This window comes from Antrostomus carolinensis, unplaced genomic scaffold (genome assembly GCF_000700745.2).
Source record: "Antrostomus carolinensis isolate BGI_N321 unplaced genomic scaffold, ASM70074v2 scaffold567, whole genome shotgun sequence".
Classification (NCBI taxonomy): domain Eukaryota; kingdom Metazoa; phylum Chordata; class Aves; order Caprimulgiformes; family Caprimulgidae; genus Antrostomus; species Antrostomus carolinensis.
The window spans coordinates 43,401-66,579 of record NW_010325096.1 but is presented as its reverse complement, the minus strand read 5'-3'; the positions used below and the strand labels follow the sequence as shown (position 1 = coordinate 66,579).

At 38.5% G+C, this 23,179-nt stretch overlaps 1 protein-coding gene across 1 annotated transcript in view; it reads right to left on the bottom strand.

Moving 5' to 3' along the window:
* VWF (von Willebrand factor) overlaps positions 1 to 23,179 on the bottom strand; it is a 75,657-nt gene that overhangs the window by 10,479 nt on the left and 41,999 nt on the right. The window contains exons 16-24 of the mRNA XM_010171088.2: positions 20,934 to 21,036; positions 20,750 to 20,824; positions 20,117 to 20,221; positions 19,416 to 19,621; positions 18,874 to 19,023; positions 11,286 to 11,396; positions 9,237 to 9,420; positions 8,298 to 8,338; positions 3,208 to 3,324 (exon numbers count right to left, since the gene is read on the bottom strand). Coding sequence (XP_010169390.2) covers positions 3,208 to 3,324; positions 8,298 to 8,338; positions 9,237 to 9,420; positions 11,286 to 11,396; positions 18,874 to 19,023; positions 19,416 to 19,621; positions 20,117 to 20,221; positions 20,750 to 20,824; positions 20,934 to 21,036 — 1,092 coding nt within the window. The remainder of the gene's footprint in view (positions 1 to 3,207; positions 3,325 to 8,297; positions 8,339 to 9,236; positions 9,421 to 11,285; positions 11,397 to 18,873; positions 19,024 to 19,415; positions 19,622 to 20,116; positions 20,222 to 20,749; positions 20,825 to 20,933; positions 21,037 to 23,179) is intronic.

Here is a 23,179-nt window from a genome sequence, read left to right as displayed (position 1 = left end):
AGCATGGGAGAATGAGCAGCACTAGATGGAGAGGAAAAAAGGTATAGAGTAGATAATGGAAAGAAAAAAAAATGGAAAAAAAAAGCAAACAGAAAGGAACAGAGTTAACACATGAAGTGTCCCACAATAATGTCTCCAGCTGCTACACATAACCAACAGCTGCTTGTGATGAGCTGGACATTTTCAAGACAACAAACACTTTCTGGTTGAGTGAAGGCATGCATGTTATCCATATGTCTTCTATAGAAAAAGAATTTGGGAAGGGTAGGGAGTTACTATTAAATCATTGGAAGAAAACATATTTCATTGTTATCTAGGTTAACTTGCTCTACTAGCAAAAATGTAAGTACCTAAAGTAGGTACATTTCATAAAAATGACCAAAAAAAAAAAAATACCCTGCAGAGCAGAATATGCTGCAGTTGGCTGCACTTCAGTTCCCCATGCATTTCCTTTCACAGCTTCAGCATCCAGTAGAAATCAGGTGCTCCTGAGAGAGCATATACTCTTACCCATTATTTTATTCATTATGAAGGAATTGTTTTTAATCTGGCTATATCATGAAATCAATGACTCTGAGACAGGAAAGATCCCAAGTAGGTATGTGAATCCCACTGGTCTTAGGGGGATGAAGACATTCCATATCTTATTTGATATTTTTTCCCCTCAAACTCCACAGATTCTTTACAGTAGTTACAAAGGGATACATACGCCTAGATCTGCAACCTCCCTTGGGTAGCTGCACATCTCCTAAACACAAGTTCATAGCGCCTAATAAGCCCAACTGGAAATTGCTCTTTCTTCAGGGCTTTTTGTTTAGTCTATACCTTTGGGTCAGGTTGGGGAAGGAGCTGTTTGGGAATTGTGTGGGTGGTGAGAGAAGCAAGAGAGGAATGCTTCCTCACTTTTTTACCATGTATTTTATTGATTCATCTACCTTTAATTTCTACAGCTGCCATCTTGCATTGAAAAGCAAGAATTTATGTTTGTGTATTTTTGTGTGGGAACATACAATGTTTCTGGCCACAGATTAATTCTAGTATATCTGTGTTGTTTTGGTTTTTTTTTCCATTGATCTGACAGGTTATACTTTGTGGAAGTGTGGAATATGCTCAGCACTGAGTTTGGCCATTTATTTTCCTTCCAGAAGCCTGTGTCTATAATCATACCTTTCAGGAGGGGTGATATTAGGGTCCAGAACCACACAAAGTATTCCAGATTCTCCCTTTTGTCAAAAGCTACATCCATACCAGCAAATAAAGTGGGCAAGGCCATTTTTCTGCCCCCGCAGACAAGTGGAACACGTATGTATGTCTAAACTGCATTCTCCCCACTAAACAAGCTGCCCTTGGGTTGTCCTAACCACTGACCCTTGCCTGGTCATTATTTGGAAGTCTGCTAGTTAGAACAGGCCAGCTGGAACACTGCTGACAATTCTTCAAGATTAGTGGTTCCAGGACATAATGTGAGCCTGCAGTCTTGCTCCGTTTAGTTTATTAGTACAGATGAAGTCACAGAAAATTCACACTTACAACATTGTCTTTTGCAGTTCTACTTAGGGACTGAAAACTGGACTCATCCAAAACTCTGCCTCTCCCTTTTGCAGGGACCCTATCAATGTATGCCTCTCCTGGATACCAGCTGGGAAACCAATATGATCATGTGTCCTGGTTTTTAGCTGGGACAGAGCTAGGTTTCTTTTTAGTAGCTAGAATAGCATGGGATTTGTTATGAGAAAAACATTGATAACACACCAATGTTTTCAATTGTCGCTGGAAGCCAAAGGACTTCGTCTTTTGCTAGTCTACAAGTACAAGGTCTGGGGAGGTGATGAATATTTAAATTAATAAGCTAGGTTGTCATTCAGATATGCCTATGAGATATTCCATATCATATAACATCCTGTTCAGTATATTAATGAGGGTCTCTCTCTTGTGGGGTTTCTCTCTCTTTCTCTGGCTTTTGCTCAGGTTCTCATTCTTCCAGGATTGCAGTTTCGGTTTTGGGATTGTCACTTCTCCACGATTGTTGAGAATGCGCTGGGCTTGGCCAGCAGTTGGTGAGCAATTGGACTGTGTTATCACTCATTTGCATATTTTATTACTATTATTATTATCATCATTATTCTTTTAATATTGTTATTATTTTAAGTTTTATTTTATACCAGTTCTTAAATTGTTCTTATCTCTAACCTATGAGTCTCCTTACCCTTACCCCACCAATTCTCTTCCATGTCCCTGGTGGTGGGGGAAGAGTGAGCAAGCGGCTGTGTTTGGCTGCTAACCAAGTGCTAGTCAAGTGAAACCACCATATCATGTTAGAGAATTGGCTTCTTGGTGCAACGGCTGCTGCTTGCACAGGCCCTGGGTTTGGTTGGGCCCATTGGGCTCCATCCATTATCCAAGGAAAAGCAGAAGAGGAAGGGGCATTTAAGCCTTTTTCTGTGAAACTTAGCTGCTGGCATGTGCTCTTCAGACAGGGGAAGATTAAGCCAGCCTCTGCAACTTGCATCTACTTACAGTCCCTTTCTGCTTGAGGTATTGGTGCTAAGAGGGAAAACTACATGATTGAGCAAAACTAGTCAAGCACTCCGGTCACACTGTCGGTCAGTGGAGTAAAGAGGGGAGCTATTTGCCTCTGGCTTTCCCAGCCAAGCTCACTCCTTGCAGATGATGTCAGCAAAGCTTCAGCAAAGACTTCAAAAAGGCCAGTGGAACTGATGGGGACAATCACCTCAAATCACCTAAGGCATGGCTTGGAACCAGACAGAAATATTATTGAGCCCAGCTATTAGACAATTTGGAATAGTCATAGGAAAACCCTGAAACACGGAGATCTGGCTGAGCTGCCAGTCCTTGGAGGGACAGATAATACTGTAGGAAAGGAGACACAATAGTTCTTGTATCAAATTATTTGCCAAACCTTATTTTGACCTAAAGGTAAGTAGTCTAAAATACACAATAAAATGTGCTTTTGGACCTGAGTAATATGAAAAGTTATCTTTCCTACACTGTGGATTTAGATCACATTTGGTATATTTCATCTAATTCAGGGAAAGAAGAACACAGGGCCATGACTTCTCAGAAAAACTTGACGAGAGGCAATAGGTCACAGGGATGTACAGAACATAAGCTGGTGTATACAATGAAAAACATGACCTTCTCATTAGACACATCCTTAACCAAAAGATCCAGACCACACACACTTACTATTGGGCATGGTTCGCAGCTTAATTTTGTACATGTCAGAGTATATCTCCGAGAAGATGTTGACTGGAGGGAGCAGAGACATGTTGTGCATTGATCCACCATCAGGCGTCTCCATGGCTGAAACATTAGAACCAGTTTGAAAGTCAATAATGGTCTCTCCAACAAAACTCAAATAACTGAACAATTTTAACTAGGTTAAATCTCTTTCATTAAATCTTGCATTGCAATTCTTTGCAAGAGAAAACAGAAAACCAATGGCCCCACTTTCCAGAGACCCAAATTTTTGTATCTGTAATTCCACAAGAAACAGCACAATATGAGCATATTTTTCAAGTAAGCCCTTTAGAATTCCTTAATCTGTGAAATGGCATTGGCATTTCTTACTTTGTTGCTTACACAGCTAGCAAGCAAGAAAGGAATTCTTGAAAGTGATGAGGAAGGTTTTGTCATGAGCTATCATGACTATGTGTTAAGTAGTTGCCATAAGTTCATTTTTTCCCAGAGTGTAGTGAATTGTTTTGCCAACAAGTTTTTGTTCTTGAGTCATTGCAACTCACAGATCATGGGTTGAAATTACTTGTTATTGTTCTTGTAATAATACTGATTAGAATCTCTAGAGGCCTAAAAGCTTAAAATTGAGAAAGGAGAAAGAAACACAAAAACAGAAACCAAATTACTGAGTGAAGGACTGGGCTTGACCATAGTTACAAGCAAACTAGTGTCTACGCTGGCACATGATTCAAATTCTCTGGGCTCTTCCCCAGCACCTTGTTTGCTGGATCCCATCATCTTTTCAAAGCAAGCAAAACAGCATTTAAAATGTAGAGCAAAAATACCAAACTATTAAATGAGAAACAAAAGGATGTGGAGTTAGTAACTGGATTCCTATCACTAAAAGGAATTCTAAATACAAGGTCTTTCTGCATCCCAAGTGCATAGCCTTTCATTTCAACCCCAAAATAACAAACTGCTACGGTTGAAGGGACAAAATGGGAGGAGTCTATTCAAGATTTTCACAAAGAACTTCTAAAACCTAACAAATAAGGTAAACAGACACTGAATATTGCTAGATTGTAAAAGCTTTGAGTTGTGCTTTAAAAGTCAATGGAATGTCACTGTTGACTTCATTTGGAACAGGAATTTCCCATGTTATATATGCTATGCATATCCTCACATTCCTTTTTTGCTTGTTCCACACTTCTAAGTACTCATGAAATAAATGGAGCAAAATCAAGAAGCTGTCCGGAGTAAGAGCATAAAGGTAATGTGTTTATGGGTCGTTCATAGCCAATGCTCTAACATACACACTAAAGGACAAATGTTCTGATTAAAGAATTTTAATTACATTCTTACGCTGCACTCCAGCACAACAGAGGTCCTCAAGTCTCAGTGGTTTTCCATAAAGCACCAGCAATAGCAATTACTTTTTTCTTGGTTTGTGGAGGTCTAGAAAAAAGATCCTCCACATACAACGTGATGGAGGTGGCAATACCAATATGGAGATCCCTGTCTTTTAACAACTGATCTTGAGACCTCAATACAGGACTCTTTACCTTTCTTGGTTTAACCTTCTATATTGAATATTAGGTCATTAATCTAGAGGGTTAAAAGACCTTAATGGATGCAGGCATAAGGACACACTCAAACACTTTTCCGTGGGAGAGGGGCAGATAGCAAACGTCATATGGAGCTCCAACCTTCTTGTTTACTCTCAACATTGTAAAACATTCAGACATCAAAGTGATAGTTGTAGTACAGACTACATGGCCTCACAAGGGCTTTCAGTCCACTGACGCTAGTATTGCTCTGCTGGTTAGTAGCTCCTCGCGTGCATGTGTATGTACACACAAAAGCCTTACAAATCTGGGAGATGCCCTCATCATGTTGACCTGTTTCAAAATACATTTGGGTTTGTTCCGTTTACTATCATAATCGTACTTAATTCAGGCCCTCTAGAACTAAATGCTTATTCACAGAATGCCTCAGTAGCTCTAGGCTTTCACATAATTAAGAAAAGGTCTATAAACCACAACTGATATTACAATTAATATCCTCATTGGATCTTTTAATGGTTCTAACATTCCAATTAAATACAAAAAGATAAAGTTCAGTTTATACTAAAATCACTGTTACAGGCAGGAACACAGGGCTTGCTAGAGACATGTTGAAACTAAATCCTCACACACAAGTGCCTTGAATTTTTTGGGGAAGGTCTTACTTTGATCCAAAGTTTACATGACAGCTTAGTTCTATTATGTTTATTTAATGTATTTAGGGATCAGCATGCAAATGGCTTTAACAATGGCATTCTGTGAACAAACACATCTTAGCATAACAGAACCAAATGAAATAATGGATTGATACATCTTTTTCCCTTTATATAATACACCTAGCATGTGTTTTCTTGGCTAACATAGAATGAAATGTCAATATCTGATAACCCAATGTTAGTCAGTGCAATCAAAATAACCTGCATAAAGCCCAAATCTACTCAGATCTCCTTCAAAAATGCCACTCAGTAAAAGCCTGGGAAAACAGATGAGTGATACAGATAATTCTTTTGGTAAATACAGCCACCTGCTTGGAAGTCTGCAGTTAAAGCCCACAGCATTGTTAAGAACAGCAGAGTGAATGCAATACAACAAATTACAGGAATATGATATTGGTAACCAGATACAAGTCAAAAATGTAAAGGGATTAAGGACACAGTCAGTTAACAGAACTGCAGTAAGAGACTCAGAACTTGGAACTATTCAGTGAATGAGTTAATGGAGCAAAGTTTTCCCTTGATATAAAATGAAACTTGAAACCTATTCTTAAAGGACCCAGAATAAAGGTTTTGAAATCCAGGAAGTATAAACTTCTGTGGACACCACATCTTCCTTCCTGACCAGAACTCTGAAAGAGTCATTCAAGTAGAGAATAGCATAAGACAAAGCTGTAGTAACGCCAGCTGCTAAAATCTTTCAAACATATATCTAATTAGCCTACAATAAGACATTAAGCAAAGCTAGTTTAATTGAAAAGTTCATTAATTTAAGACAAGTTCTAATATAAGCTCTAATTTATTATTGGCTATTTATTTTAATCAAAATGGTCACTTTGTTTAGAAATCTTCCAAGATTATGTCTCAACTCAAATTTTATTCTCTCCGTCCTGAGAAAATACCTTGGTAACTCTGTTTTTGAATGCTAACTTCAGCATGAATGCTTGACATTTGTGACAGCAGGAACACAGAAGTAATGTAGCTGGGGCCTAGCTACACCCTCAAAACTTGCACAGGCAGCATTTGATAAAATGACCAATTGTCAAGAAGAACAGTAACACATTTTAAAAGCTCTATTAAAATAAAAAAAAAAAAAAAAAGAAAAACACTTTAAAGATTTTAAAGGCAGTATTTATATATAACCAGATAGCAAATAAGAATGAGTCAAAATGTAGTTTTGTGTCAGCTGAAAGACTTTATGAATTAATTCCAAATTGGGAAAATTTTATTAAGATAGGGATTTTTTCAATATTGTAGAAGCAGAAATATTTCAGTTTTAAGCCTTCAAAATATGTCTCATTGTGCCTTCAACACAACATTTTGTTTCAAAATTTGCTTATGCTTTGTTTTAAGGTATTTTAAATTTTTTTGAAACACTTGAAAAAAGAACAAAGACTTTACTGAACAGATCAGGTAAACATTTCTTTGGAAGGGAAAAAAAATAGTTGTTTATGAAAGAACAGCATGCAACTGGAAAGACACCTTCTTTTTGCAACACAGAATACACACATATATATATATATATATATGCACATCCTATATAACAGAAGCTAGCAACTGCTGTATTGCACGACACTCTCTACAAGCATGGTCTTTATAAAATGCCACAACTAGTTTTGACAACGTACTATAGAAGGGACAAATAGACAAATCAAAGACAAAACAGATTATTTCATATGTTGGCACTTTAAAACCTTTCTCACAGTGTTTCTCTGACAAGAAAAGCAGAGTTATTCCTTGGATTTAATTCTACAGGGAAGTAATCCCCACACAGAATGATGGATGCTTGATGACAGGGTTTTTTTGTTTTATCTAACAAACTGATAAACTTATGGCTATCGACTATGGAAAAAAAAACAAACCAAAACAAAACCCCAGAAGAAATAGATAGAGAAAGATTGTCTCTGCCATACCTTAAAAGCCCAAAGAGATTTTGGTAAACTTACCTTTTACATAAATGAAAAAGAAAGACATACATTGACAATGCAGGGATACGTAGGTTAAAAGTTAGGTTAAATGACTAAAGAGGACCTGTTTCCCTGGGGGATGATGAGAATAGTTAGAGCTCTTTGACACCAGAGGTGCTGCCAGAATATGGATTTAGGGAAACAATGGACAATTGACAGAGCTCTCCAAAGATAAATTCAACATAAATGAGATCAGATGCTTAATTCCCATCATTCCCACTGTCATGGCCTGAGTTAAGCATGTCTTAATCTATCCATTAAATATACAGTTGAGAAAAAATTTCCTCTGAGGGCATATCAGCAGGGATCTTGAAAGGGGACACAGGTCAAACAGTGAGGAAGCTCAGCTTTCCTGACCCTGCTAATAGCTAAGGAGGGATACCCCTCCTTCCACACAGGTGGGGCAAGAGCCTCCATCCATTTTTAATCTGCCTTATCCTCTAGGTAGAATACGGGAAGTTTTTGCTTCCCCAAAGTGGGCAAGGATCATTTTCGAGATTATCCCTCACAGACAGTTTCCTGTGTGTTTGGTAGCCTGCAAGTCATTACACAACACGGATTACCACAGTTTCTAAGAACTTTTCTCAAGCATCCTTTCAAGATAAGGAAACATTACTGTCCCCATTTTGCAGAGATATTCATTGACATACAGGAAGACTGTGGCAGGGTCATGAATTGGACATACATGTGCTGAGCCCCATGCCACTGCTTTTGCCTCAAGGTCTCAGTCACAGAGATGCTGTCTGAACAAAGCTGCCCTGTATGCTTATGCATATTCTAACAAGTTTGTGTTCTTCAAAAGCTCATTCATATATCTAAATGTCTTGGCATCACAGCAAATAAAAGAATTGTCTTACCCCAATAACAGTGCCATTCAAAGGACAACCATTCAGGGGTACTGAAAAAGAAAAAAATTCCATTTAGCATGACCATTATCATGACATTACCAAGATTTAATAAAACACAGGTATGCTTTTTTGACTTATCAGAGTTCCAGCTGAAGATATTTAGATCCAGTTTCACTGTAAAGAGGCATAATTGAGCTCTCTTACATTATAACTTGAAAGGTAGCAACTTGTCAGAGTTATCCCGAATTCCACCTCCAAATATCTCTTGCTGAGCTGGTTTTTTTTAACAAGTACATGATACAACATAAATTTTTCCTTCCAGTTCAAGCCTCGCACTCTAAGAAGATGCACTCAGGTTTTCCGCAAATTACAGTGTGTATTTCCCCTCCTTTTCCCACTGCTAGCTCCTCACCCTGTGACTGCATATATACTTGTCAATTAAACATGACTGGGAGTCTTCCCAGACTGAGTCAAATTATCCAAATCTTCTGATTTCAACTTTTGACTCAAGTATATACTAGGAAATGGCCACAGCCACAATGCTCAGAGACATGCAGAAGACAATGGCTGCATGCAAATCCCCTATTCATAGCAGGCACTGAGGAGAACACTGAACCTTCCTAGACCAAAAAGCATCTTAAGACCTCTTTTAAATGCTTAACAATGCAGAGCTAGAGCTGTAGCAATGTACCCTGGTATATCTTTCTGAAGCAATGCAAAAGAGCTTCAAGATTAAGTAGTTCAAGAGGAGACAGTGAACATCAGTTGGAAAAAGAAAGTAATAGCAGCAGGTGCTATTGTACTCAATGTCCAAATTATACACACAGCTTCAAAGTAGTACTATACTTGCATAATGTGCACTTTTGAAATTGCCATTGAGAAACAGGAGATCAACACATGAGATTATTCATTCCCTAGTGATTCCATTTGTCATACACAAAACCTTACCACATCTGCAGGAAGGACAGCAGTCTATTATTTGGTCACAACGTAGTTCAGTTCCCTCTGGACAGTCAGGCACATCCATTTGAGAGCAAGAAAGATTCTTTTGCTGCACAAAAACCTCATTGTTCACCCGGACACACTCATTGATAATGCAATGATTGAAGGGGGATCGCCACTCTGTGCCAACCTGATGGGAAATTGGAAAAGGATTACATATAGGCAGCAGTATTTGTGCCACTGGATACAGGGAAGAACACCATGGTTAACATGCTGGTTTGCCAAAAGCATGTTTATTGCATCAGGAACAGCCTGTCACTCAACAGCTCTCCACAAATCCTTTCTGCAACAATCAGTTTATAGAACAACCTGCTGCTTGGTTTGTAGAGTATAGGAGCTACGGGAGTATCCTCAAGGTGAAAAATAAAGGAGCAGATGAAACAACATGTGAAGAAGAAAAAGCACCCCTAACTAGATTTAAATCTACATTTGTTACCCAGTAGCTGGCTGCACTGCATTGTGCTGTAGCCGAGCTGGCCCTCTTTCTGCTGGAACGTGTTGCAAATCAGATCTACTAACCCCAAAGGAGTCTTTGTCAATAGGATCAAGACCTGAAAATACTTGTAAACGTAGAAGAGACCAGATCCTGTTGACTGTTCTACTGATTATAATCACCCATGGGTCATACAAGGTGGGAAGATGCAGTCCCAGTTCAACGCTGGGAGGAGCTCATCACTGCTTTGAAGCTGTACACCTCCACTGTTAACACTCTTGAATATGCTTCAAGACCAGTAAAAGTGCAAACCAGATCCTCAGCTCCAGTAGATTCAAACATTTTTGCTAAAAAGTTCTCTCATGTATTAAATACTTAGTTCTTTGTTAATGACAAAAGAGTTGAAAGAGGACACAACGAGAAAGAGATAGCAGAGTATAAGGATCTATTACTCCATTAGGATAACAGAAATCAGTTACGACACGGTGGGATTAAAATAGACTTTCTGAAGGCTTGTTTTATGTAGCAGAAAAAAATATTGAACCACATTAAGAAATGCCCTTGGTAAAATCAGGGAAGAGGCAGGCTGCAAAATGATACATTTACATTTTTTAAAAGACAGCAGCAGACTGCCTTTGTAAAGCAAGCAATTAAAAGTTAATATTAAATATGAGAATGTGAAATATAGATGAAAATGCAGACCCATTAAAAAGAACACCACTTAGGAAAGAAAAGATTGGGAGAAGGTCTATTATTTTAAACATATTTAACTTACTGTTCCTGCCTTTGTTGAATAGAAAGCTCTGCATAGAATCAAGCAATTTAATGCTACTTGGGCAAGCACAGGCTTGCCAAGGGTGCTTGGGACAGAACAAACTGTATAGCCTGAAGGAATTCAAAATGTAGACAAGAAAGAAACAAATATCCATGTAGCTTTCCAGAGTGGTAGGGTATCTACAGCACATTTTAAATGGCTACTGCATGCACCCACTTCCCTTTGGGCTCTTTGAATCCTAAGTGAAGAAGCACACCACTGAAAACAATTTTGAGCAGAAAACCAGCGTGGCCTGGACGACATGGTCTGATCTGACATCAAGCAATCATTTTTAGCAAGTAGAGAATAATACATGTTTCTCTCTTCATTTACTTCCTGATATTTCAGTGTGTACCAAATAGGATATCCTATTTGAATAGGACTGTGAAATTCAAGCAATCTACTACCCCATCTTACTGTTACCTGTAGAGTAATACAAATTAACTGGGATAATTTAAGCAAATAGTCTGCAGCCAGAGAAGCATCATGCCCCATTAGCATTCTTTTGAGCTACCATTTGTGAAATTACAAATTTAACACAAAAATATTACTTTCTTATGCACTGAAAAGAGCGGGGAGGGTTTTCTTGTTAAAACCAAGTCACACACCCCAAAACACATTGGTTTTTAGAGCTGCTTAATGTATGGAAGAAATAGCTCATCTCTTTTTCACCACCTTCTGTAGTACATAAAATAATTCCAGGGCACTTCTGCTAGAAGAGGATGTGTCAATGCCACTCCCACCTCACCTCATGCAAACGAGGATCTGCATCACCCCTAGACCAGAATAGTTGCTCCTCACAGGCAGTCTTCTGGCATCTCCCACAACACTCCCCTTCTGGGATAACATACTTGTAACCCTGTAGGAAAAAAATAAAAGGACTGACTGATCCAGGAATATGAGGCAAATGAGAAGATTAATACTAAAAGAAAACACTGGGATAAATGTTTAGTGTTAGCAATTTTTGATGGAGAGTTTGAAAGCAGAACTGTAAGGCCACACAATGCTATTACAAAACAAATAAGTAGTCCACCCAGCTTAGCATCCTGTTGAATAGTTAACATTATCTGACAGAAAAAAAATAAATTAAAATGCAAACATTAGGAGCAGAAATTGTTATCTCATGAGTTCTTGCTTAATTCATATTTTGAAGATATATTCACTTCAGCTGCATGGACTAACTCTAGGTATTATCTTTGCTCAGATCATACCAAACAACTAATGGGCCTTGTGAAGATATCAGTTTCTCTAGTGGAGTATGGAGCACCCCTTCTTGGAGTACAGGAAATGCTGATGGTGTGTGACATAAAAAAAAAAAAAAAAAAAAAAATCACCCAGAAACATCTTCCTTTTGCTATGATCTGCTCAAATATGCAATAGCACAAAGATTTGTCACAAGACAAGAAAGAACAATTACATAAACAGGCAGAAATGGAAAGGGAAGAAGTAAATGAAAAATGCTTTCAGAAGACCCTGAGCTATTTTGACATTAAGCAGCAGTCTTTTACAAACATTATTTTACTGTATGTGAGCAGTTTCTTTTATGCAATACCAAATAGTAAAGAGCATGTTTTTCCAATACTATAGTCCTATAAAGAAGTGCAAAAGGAAAAAGTAGTAAGTCCACTTCTAAGGGTGATTTTCAGAATTGTCATACCACTTAGTAGATTTTGAGAGAAAACTACATGTGAATGTTAAGAATCAGAATCTCATATCAAAAAATCACTACATTAAATCACCTTTGTTTTTACATGAGTCACATAATTATGAAATTTTTAATTTAGTATTTTTAAAATCTTTTTTATATACCTAATACTATTTTACAAAAGAAAATGAAAGGTAAAAATTGTTCTAGTGGCATCTTGGATGTTAATCAGCACACACAACTCCCCTTCCCACCCCTGAGAATCCAAGGTTAGGATTCAGTCTAAGCACATTCAGACATGACTGCCTTGTGCTGAAGCAGAGGGAAGGGGTTAGTCAGATATGTAGTCCAGGGACCAGTTTTGACTGATCATTTCATCTTTTCATCTCCTGAAGAAACTAGCCAAATATTCCAACACTGGAGTATCTAAATGAAAGAAAGCAAGGAGCTTTAATCTAATTAGAAATTATATATTCTACATTAATAGCTAAGCAGTTTCCAAGGGGCAAAACATAACTCTGATTTCAATACAAAGTTGAAGGGAAGATGTTCTCTCAAATAAAATATTTTTAATGTGAAAAATGTCAATGAAAATAAGCACAATTTTATTTTGGTCAATCCCTTTGAACTGAATTGCTGAAGTATTCCCAACTGCTCCCTCCCTTCATGAACTGTCCTTGATTTGCAATACGAAGCAGATTAGCAAACCTTGATAATCAGCAGACTTTCACATGGAATTGCATTTTGTATAACATCGTAAAATGTAATACTAGAGTTTGACTTAGCTTTGTGGAAAAAGTTGTGCTGTTGAGCATTTTGTTTTATGATACTTTTATCTGCTAAATACACATCTGAATCATCTGAAGTATCAGATACAACTTTTTATTTGTGTGTCAAACTCTGAGAAGTAAAAATCCATGAACTGTTTATGTCCAGAATAAAGCAAAATCCAGCTGTGGGACCCAGATTTCACTAAGTTGGTTTGAACAGAGCCCTCTAAAGTACAAACGAAAAGGTGCTACGCAGCAGACTCCAGATGTGATTTGTACCCCTAAGGCACTGAAAAGGTGTTGGTTTTGGAAAGCTCAACCTGCCTGAATGGGCCTTTTGGTGTTTACTGCATTCAAAATCCGGGGGTTCTGACTCCTAAGGGAAAGAAACACTGGAGATCACAGCTCCCAACCTCAGTGCCTGCTCAGCTTCTCCTAACATAGCTCCTGAACCACCATGGACTACAAACCTGTCTCAGAAGACAAACCTGCAGACTGCAGCAGTCTACGAGCTCCTGAAAAAGCAGAGGATCCATCTGAACTTGAGGAGTAAGGTGGACAGTGATTCCCTGCTGTCACAGATCCTCCACAGTATAAGAAATATTTCACCATCAGAAAACTCCAACTTTTATACTTCACACCATGAAAATTTGGGCCCACAGGAATAAAAAAAAAAAAGCTTTATTTTATTTTTAATTCCAAAGGTGGTAATGCTTAAGGTTACATCTAAGAAAAGGAAAATGTATTGTGCATTTTGAGGTGGTTTGTTATTGTGTGGTTGGTTTGGGGGGGTTTTTTGGTTGGGTTTTTTTGTTGAGTTTTTTTGTTTGTTTTTTGTCCCCTCCCTCCACCCCCAGTTAGATGCTCTAGGTGAATCTGCTTTGGCAGGGGGGTTGGACTAGATGATCTCCAGAGGTCCCTTCTAACCCCCAGCATTCTGTGATGATTTATGTACAAAGCATATATGCTACCAGGATTATTCCTGAGCTGCACTATGAACATGAACATCTGACAAGTGTCATATACTGTGCTGCTGAAAGTTAATGTTAGTCTGAACTAGGCAGAGTAAGCAGCATCCATCTTTTCCTTCATTATTTTTCATTTTCTAGCATATAGACACTAACATATCGAGTTTGCATTGGTTTGTTCAAGAATCCACTTAGAGTCAATAATTCGCTTGTCCTCTGCTTTTTATGGACTGGATCCACTGCTTTATTCCTTCTCTGCATCTTGGGGTTTTGGGAGGTTTTTTGTGGGTTTTTTTTTTTCCTCCTCTTTTTAAACACAGAGTTCAAACTTCAATCAGGGAATTAAAATTCAGAAGAAGCTCTCAGTAAGTGTCTGACAGTCCATCACATTGAAAGAGAGATCACAGTCTATAGGACTAAAAAAATCCCCATGCCGCACGAGGTAAGGGATAAGGGAGCACAAGGCACCCCTTGCATTTGAACAGGTGCACGTAGCTGACTTGGGAGCAATAATCAGCAGCTGCGATGGAGAACCTGACAAGTGCTCAGTCATGCTGCCAGATCAGGCTGTTCTATCAAACACAAACGTGGAGATAAAGCTAATCTCCCACGCAGAGGGTGAAAGCATATGGATTAAGACATTCTAGATGATGGAGGGGAATTTCGCACAGTTTTGAACCAGAGCTTGGCTTGTGAAAAGCAAAAGAGCAATGCAGATTAATTCTGTAGCATTCACAGAACACACATTTTGGTTTCATCACCTACTCAAGGCTACCAGAGGGATCCGCACAGGTTATAGCTTGGCATATTATGGCACTCTCTCTTTCATTCTAGTGTTGCTCAGGAAACACAGTTCATCCTTCCACGTGTGCTAAGGTTCTGGCCAGAAAACGCTGTCAGTTGCCTTTTGGCCAACAAAGCAGGAAAGAAAGAACAGAGATTATTCCTCAACATAGCATTTTTAAGAAGGCACCAGTATTTGCCTTGTAAACATTGAGATGACACTACCTAGAGAGGGTTGAAGGAACCAAAGAATGGAAACGGCAACAGTAGACTGAGAAAAACCTAGTAGGATGGATATAAATCAACTTGAAATGCTGAAAGCAAAATCTTCAGTGGGAATGAATCAGCACAATTCTAGAAATTTTGCTGGAGCTGCACTCATTTGCCCCAGGTGAGGAGTTAATTCTATGTTTGCAAGTCTCTAGAACATTAAGGTATCATTTCCTAACTTCCATAAGAAATTATGCTTCAAAATGCAAGCAGGATGTTTGAAATTACCTCCCAACAAGAATTTTATAGTTTGAAATCCTGCACACTTAACATTCAAAAAGTCTTCCTTTTACATTAGTTTCTTTGACTTCCTTAATATACAGTATTAAGCCATTTACTACCATGTTTTACATGCTGCTTCAAATGAAAATATCCATTTGAAATATTGAAGATTAAAGCCATATCTTTTTTTTTTGCAGTCAGCATCTATTACAACCATCATTCACTATGCCTTTGCATGAACGGTGCAAATGTTCTTTATTTTAATGTAATTAATCAAGAGGCTTGAAAATCTAACCTTATTAATTTACACACACTTAGCCAAATGGCTTTTTGCTAAACACTTATCCCAGAAAATTATGCTTCATTCTTTTTATAATCATCTAATATTTTAAATTATCCAATGCTTTAAACCACACTATTTTACACCACTTCAAAGCACCTAACTTCAAGAATATTGACAGAAATTAAGTAAAGCAAGTGCTCCCTTCACATCAGTACACTAGTGATTTTAAGGTGTTTTGAAAGCTCTTATCCATTTTATCACCATGATTCTCTGAAGGGACAGTGCGATGTACTCCCAGAGAATTTCTGAAGCTCCAGGAGGGAGACACCACTCCTCCTTGTGGCACATTCAGTAATTGCAGCAATTCTCTGCTTGCGTTCTCAAAACTCTGGTAATAGAAAGACAGAAGAGGACAGAAAAAGTCCGGGGACTATGACATAGCAATGAAGCAAAACCACAGCTGGTTTGCAAATGAGAAGTCTGTAGTTGCCGTTAACCTCCTCATAGAACTGTGGGATTGGTTCATTTAAACGAAACATCCACTCTTTTTCCATAGCGTTTCTTTACATTCTAAAACTATATGTAGATATGATTTGAGTTTGATTTTGCCATGCTCAGGAGAACAGTAGCACCATTCATTCATTCATTGGGGTGACGGAGCTAGTACATGCGTTACGTTTATTTTTCTCTTTTTGTGTAGCTAGATAAAAAACTGTAAGCTGTTTTCACGGAAGTCAGATGACAGAGTCAACAATGATACTGCATAACTTTAAGACCTTGCAATGGAATTAATAACCGTGAGCAGCAGAGAGTTTGAACATCATCTTAGTAATGATCCATGATTAAAGTATGTCTTTAATGTCAATGCAACTTTCAATGCCATCTAATCTGAACTGAAAAATAACCTTTGAGGCCAATTCAAACTGGATTACAGAACTTCTGTGGTCCTTGATAAGTACATCCACTGACTCAGGAATAAGCAAAGGAAAAAAGAAAATCTGAGCTGTCCAGGTTCTCCAACAGCTACAGTTTTGGTCGTATAATTATGATAACCATTAAAGGAGCAGAAGAAATGGCAGATTTCCCCAAAAGAACTGTCATGGTTTCCATCAAGGCTTTTTGTTTGTTTTAAAAATGTCTTTTTGACACTGCAATGCTTAAGGCTGATTTGTCAAGAAACTGTAGCTCTGCATTAATGATACTTTATTAGAACAACAAATTACTGATGAAGTTATGGCTATAAGGCAAAACACAGCCAAATAATTTAGATCTAATAATTGCCATACTAGAAACAAATCTCTTCTACAAATCGAAATCAAAGGGATTCTTTTGCAACAGCTGAAAGCTCTCCTATCTACTCACATGATTTTCACTGCATTGGGCATCTTCAAGCTTTCTCACCAAATTCTGTGCTTGCAGAAAGAGCACTAGTTTGGTTTGTTGTTGTTGTTTGGTGGTTTTGGGGTTTTTTTAATTAATTAGGTTTTTTGCTCTGTTTGTAAGGAATTATGCAGTGTTTACAACATAGCAGAGGGTTTTGTTCACACCTTCTCAAGTGCACATACATATATGCTGTCCAGCCTTTTCCTGATACAGAGGCTGTAAGTTAAATGATACTGAAATATGGTGGTATGAAGGCATTTTAAATTATTTGAAAACCAATGCACAATTAGCTTAATAGAGCTCAGAAAAGATAATTGTTTTTCAGATCTTGGTTTGCTTAACTGAAACATTCATAGTCAAATCTCAATGCATGATTGACTTTTAAAATACATATTAGTGCAAATTCAAATGAGGACTTAAAGCAAATCAGACGATGCAGGGTTTCTACAAGAACGTTAACTCAGCCCTGAGGTGCTGCACATATATGCTCCAATCCCAAGGTCAGTCTTTGACTCCCAGACACATTATTAATAATGTCTTTCCAAAAGCAAAAAGAACACCTCTAACTTCTTATAGCTGCATATACATGGTTTGCTAATTAAAAGTGTTTTTATAAATGTAACCAAACAAAAACAAGGAGAAAGAAGAGATATCATGTGTTGATTTTTCTTAGCCTCAGTTCTCAATGCAACTGTATAAATGGGACACATTCCAGAAAAAAAGGGCAGTCTTAAAACTAGTTAAAAGGTTTAGAAAGAAAGTGGGAAACAGGCTGCAAAGATTTGGAGACTTGGCAGAGGAGAGGAACATGCATCACATTTGTTTGGAGGTTCACTGTATTTCCAGCAAGAAGAGAAAATCCTACTCCTGGAGCAGAAAAAAAGCAATTAAATCTTGTCTCATATGCAGCACTAGAAAACCTAGAACATCACAGTAGCACCCCAGTCAGTACAGTGAATCAAGCACAGAAGCAGCACCTGCCCTTCTTAGTTAAAGGGTTTTGCAGTTACTGCTATAGTATGCCCTCCTTTGCATTTCCCACAGACAAATTCCAGCTGGCCACAGGTAATGACACCAGGACAGTCTGTTGAGACACAAGCCAACCTGCAGACTTTTACCTGCTGCTGGACCACTGAAAGCACTGATGTTACAACACACATTTGGAAACACTTGCTGCTTGGTCATCTGTTTGAATTTCGTGTGGGCTAATGCACAATATATAGCCTATTTTAAATCTTCAAAAAGCAACTTGGGGATTTGAATGGCATTAACTAGTTCAGTCTTTGCTTCTGTACCAAGGAAGAAAAAAAGCAAATCATCTGCTTCTAGGCTTCACTTCATGCTTCATGGAAGAACAAACCCACAGAGAAAGTCTTCTAATCTGTGACACTGGCAAATGCTGCTGACTTTTAACCAATTCTTTTGACCCTTCTAGAGTTCTTCTACCAATTTTTTGTACCACATATCTGTCTCCTCCTGCTTGACCAGCTATGTCAATATAACAAAGCAGCTCATACCTCTTTGTGGGCTTCCAAAGACCACATAATTTTATAGCACATAGCAGATGTCTGAGCATAATAAAGGCCACAGCATGTGGTGTTATTACTGCTCTAATGGGCAGAGCTGAGAAAAAGACAGATCTGAATCTCTTCAGAAAATGGACTTCAGCTAGTCAAATGAACAGTCATTTGAAATGGAACAACTTCCGAGTACTTTACTTATTCTGAGTGGTGTAAATGATAGACACTTCAGGATGCAGTTCTCCTTTTACTGAAATATAAAATAAACTTGTCACTGATTTCCTTGGCAGATGGAGACGATCCTAAAACAATAACCCTAAAATAAAGTCAGTAATGCTCAGGCACTCATAGACCCTGTTCCCAAGATAATTTGTTGCTACAACACTTATTTCCTATTTTTCTGTTTTTTCTAATCACACAGGTTTAAAAGTCATCATTTCAGATCCCCATCAGGGCTCTGCTGGCTAATGCACTTGCTTAAACATTACTCACCCGAGAGCAGAACGTGTTACATGCTTTGTCATGACACTCCATCATCTGAAGTCCCGTAACATCATCCCTCATACTGGTGCAGGAGCATTCCCTGCAACCGTCTTCCCAGGTTGTCCCAACGGGGTAGACTACGTTGTTGTGCACACACACCTATAGAATGCAACAATTAATACCTGAAAAAGCACATTGATGCTGCAAGGGCACACTGCTGGCTCTGAAAGGTTGTTTTTTTTAAAATGTGAAACCTACCATAAATTTTATGGAATATTTTGAACCCAGTAGAAATGCTACAGGTCTTAAAATTGTGGCCACTCTGCTGAGGAAAGGAAAATAAATGCAACCAAAGCTGCTTTGGTTGCATTTTTATAAAGAATAAATTGGAGAATTTTATCTGCAGTCAGTGGAATTGCCCAGGGTCTGACTAGGTTTCCCTGTGACCCAATATTTAGAGAAAATAGGGAGTCCTGTAGAAGGAGACTTGCACTCAAAACTTCTTCCACTACTTCTTCTCATCTGTGGAAATGACACTTCATTCCCCTTACCCTGCCTGGAGCACAGGTGGTAGACACGCAGCCACAGTCATTGGTGAGAGATCTGGTTAGATATCCCAGAGGGCAGCTCACTGTTGAGTTTGTACAACTGCAGGTACACTCATATTTATCACAGCACTCGGTCTTCTTAACAGTCAGCTCTCGATGTGGTGGGCAGGAAGGTCTTTGAACTAAACCGCATGCTTCTCTGTTACACGCTAACAGAAAAAGGTAGGTGTCATGTCAAGCACACAGCATTTCAGAGTGCTGTGAGCAAACAAGACTGTTCTCTGGCAGCAAGGCACTAATTGCTACTGCAAACTGTTATAAATCTACTTAAAGACTAAGAAGTAATGCAGATATAAAAGACTCAGGTCAAACATTGTGCTGCAGGTTCAGGAAAAGTTTCTACCCTGCCAAAAATTTCTTGTCTCATATACAATCAGAAAGATTTATAAAATAAGCATAAGGGTCAGAGCACGCATGTCCAAGGGTAAAGTGTTTCTCTATTCCTTAATTCAAAAGCATACTCAGAAAGTGCCAACAATATCTTTATTCTAAGTCTGTGAAATCAATACATGTCCATTGGCTCCAAAATTAAACTTTTTAGAGGGAAAAAGCAATGTCTACAGGAAGTTGTCAGTGTTGTTCAAATGTAATGTTCTAATTTCACTGTGTCACTCCCTGCTTAAAAAAAAAAAAAAATCTCTTACCACATGTGTAATTTGGTTTGCATTCTCCAGGGTTGGTCAGAGCTAGCTGCAGACCAAACTCACAGACAGGGGCAGGAGGCAAATCGCAGGAAACCAGATCACAGACTAAGAAGAGAAATTGAGAAAGTATTTAAGACCGCATCTGACTAGTTAGTCCTCAAGAAAAGACACACATGCATGCACATCCCCGTTGAACTTTTTTCCCTCCACTAAATTTCTATCCTAAAATATGAAGTGAGTTGGAGTTCAACAGGTCAGAGCTGGTTTTCAAAATAGCTGAGGGAACAATTCAAGCTTGTGTTATGAGGATTAAGGTTCTAATGTTATATTTAATGTTCAAATACAGACCATGCAAAAATAGATACTTGAAAAGAGATCATTCTAATGTCATTCAGACAAAAACAACTCCATTCCCTTCCTCACCGCTTACAGAAAGAGGGACAAGGTCACGTTGGAAGTGAATGGAGACTCACATCCTCAGAAGCTGTTTACTTTTCCACACAGATGGTTGTACAGTCATTCAGTGGTTTCAAAAATGGAGCATTGCATTAAATCAAAAAAGGGGTTGTATACCTTTGAAGCATCTGGTAAAAATATGGACCAAGAAGATTCCAAAAGTTTATGAGAACCTACCACACTCATACTCGGGGCAGCACTGGCTGGAGTCTCTATGCAGACGAGGGACTTCACAGGGACCACACTGAGCAGCTGGAGTAAGAAGAAAACATCCATAAAACAAGTTTAGATAAGAACGAGAAAACTAGGTAACAAAAACATCAATTCCAGTCCAATCATACTTAGAGCTAAACCAATTTACGTTTGGCAGTAGGGCAAGGTCGGATCGTGCAGTTTACTTTCTTGTTATCAAGACACGTGCAGATCTTGCAAGGCTCATTTGTGGGAATCCATGTTTCCATGTACTGCATGGAAAAAGAACAAGCAAACAAACAAAAAGATTGTTAGAAAGAAATCAAATATTCTGGTCACTGGTATGTTAACAATAGGAGTGGGTGAGGGTGAGTAACATTAATTTGGAAAACCAGAAGAGACTATGCAGGATTGGTTGTTTTCTCTGTTAACAGTAAGAGCCTAAGGAAACACATAATTCTGAAATGATTGCAGTGTACCAATTTAGCAAAAGATGTAAAGAATGCATGAATGGGATGAGGAATTACTATTGTTTTAAGCACAAAAAATGCTCAGATGTTATAAATGCAATTGCAGGCTATTGTGAGTAACAGTGGACTCATCCACTACATACCAAGATTGGATGTTCAGTAGTAATAAGGGAGACAACCATATTTTTGGACATACATAGAAGAGGCTGCTTTCCCAAATTAGTAGTACTTAAACACAGAGAAATAAACAGTGCATATTTTTTATAACTAATATGTGGGGTGTCATCACTTGCTTTCCCAGTGAACTTTAGACTGGAAAAGCACTGTAGCAACCCCAAATCTGAAACCATCACTGTGGTGATTACCTGCAGGTAATAAGGACATTCAGAAACTGACAGTAAAGTGTATCATTACCCAACCACACCTCCTTCTCATGAGAGAGAGGGAAATAATTGATGTTAAAGACGTAGTTGCCTATAAAGAACTATCCACATTTAACACCCATGTGAACAGGGACATAAGAGTGCAAAGATAAACTATGGGACAATAACATTAGTTTGCACAATTGACCCAGGTTCTGGTGAGAACATGAAGAGTAGGTTAGGATGCCACAAAGGGACATGGTGTCATCCAGAAAACTCTGGAGTGCAATTTCAAAAGAACAGTCTGCTGAGACCTTTAGTAAAAAAGAGAAAGAAAGGAAATAGCTAAGCATACTGCCACTTGTACCCAGAGATATCTATGTATTTTAAGTCATCACAGGAGTCTGAAAACACAGTTTCCTTTCAAACATTATCAGCATGGCAAGAGTAAGACACTAGGCATGCTAGAACAAGCCAACCAGAAGTTTAACAAAGCTCAGGAAACAAATCACGTAGGGTCAGTTAATCCATAGGAAATCTATTTCACTCAAAGAAAGCTTGTATCAATGTATTGCTAGCAAAGAACATTATCTCGGGGCTTGGAAAAACAACTCGGAGCCTGCTGCCAGAGCGTTCAACGGCCTCAGGGTTAAAAAGCCCTGAGAAAGCAGCTGATAGAGAATGCCCACATTTGCAGGTGCTGATGTGAAAAGACACAGAGAAAGTGAATCACAACATTTGCTCTAACATTTTCAGCACCCTTCATTTTTGCACAGGTTTTCTTTAGCATCACCAGGAGTCTATTTCCAATACCAGAAGAAATGGCATGAGATAGCACGGTGTTAGTAGAGCTCTATATGGGCATTGGCACTGAGAATCCTGTAAACCCAAGCACAGTTTGGGGCATAAAGGAACAGAGGAACAAACACCAGAGGGAAAGAAGGGAGTTAAGGAAACCATAACCCACTTGCACTGCCTGTTGTATTGCTCACATAGCTAAACTTGCAATGGTGGAGACGCAAGACAGCTGTGTGAGCTGATCCTCCCCTGCCCTCCACCTCCCCATCCACACAGCAGCTGCATCTAAGCCTTGCCATTGGGTTACAGATGAGAGGTTTTCAGAGTTAAAACCCCATTCAGGGGCATGTGACAACTCATGAATTTCAGAACTTCAGTAGAAACAAGCAGATATCACTGCAGATGTTGTTCCCAAGATGTGCACTGAGCTTTTCTCCATGAGGGCTTGAAACAATTATTTAAACAGAAAATGCACTGCATTGCCTGAGGAGTAAGGTATTTAAGACACACAGATCCTACACTTTAATCTGCATTTGCAATAAGTATTTCATAGAGAATCATAATACAATAACTAGAGCTCTCAGGGTCACCAAAAGTTGTGTGCAACTCATCTGTGTTCAGGGCAGTGATTATATACATTGCAAGCCACTTTTTCCTTCAAGAGAAATAATAAGATATTTTTCTATTCCTTTTCTTACAAAAATTACTGAGGGTTTTTTTTTCCTTCCATTTTACCAACTCTGTAAGCACTAAACAAATCCAATGATACTGTATTAAAAAAAAAA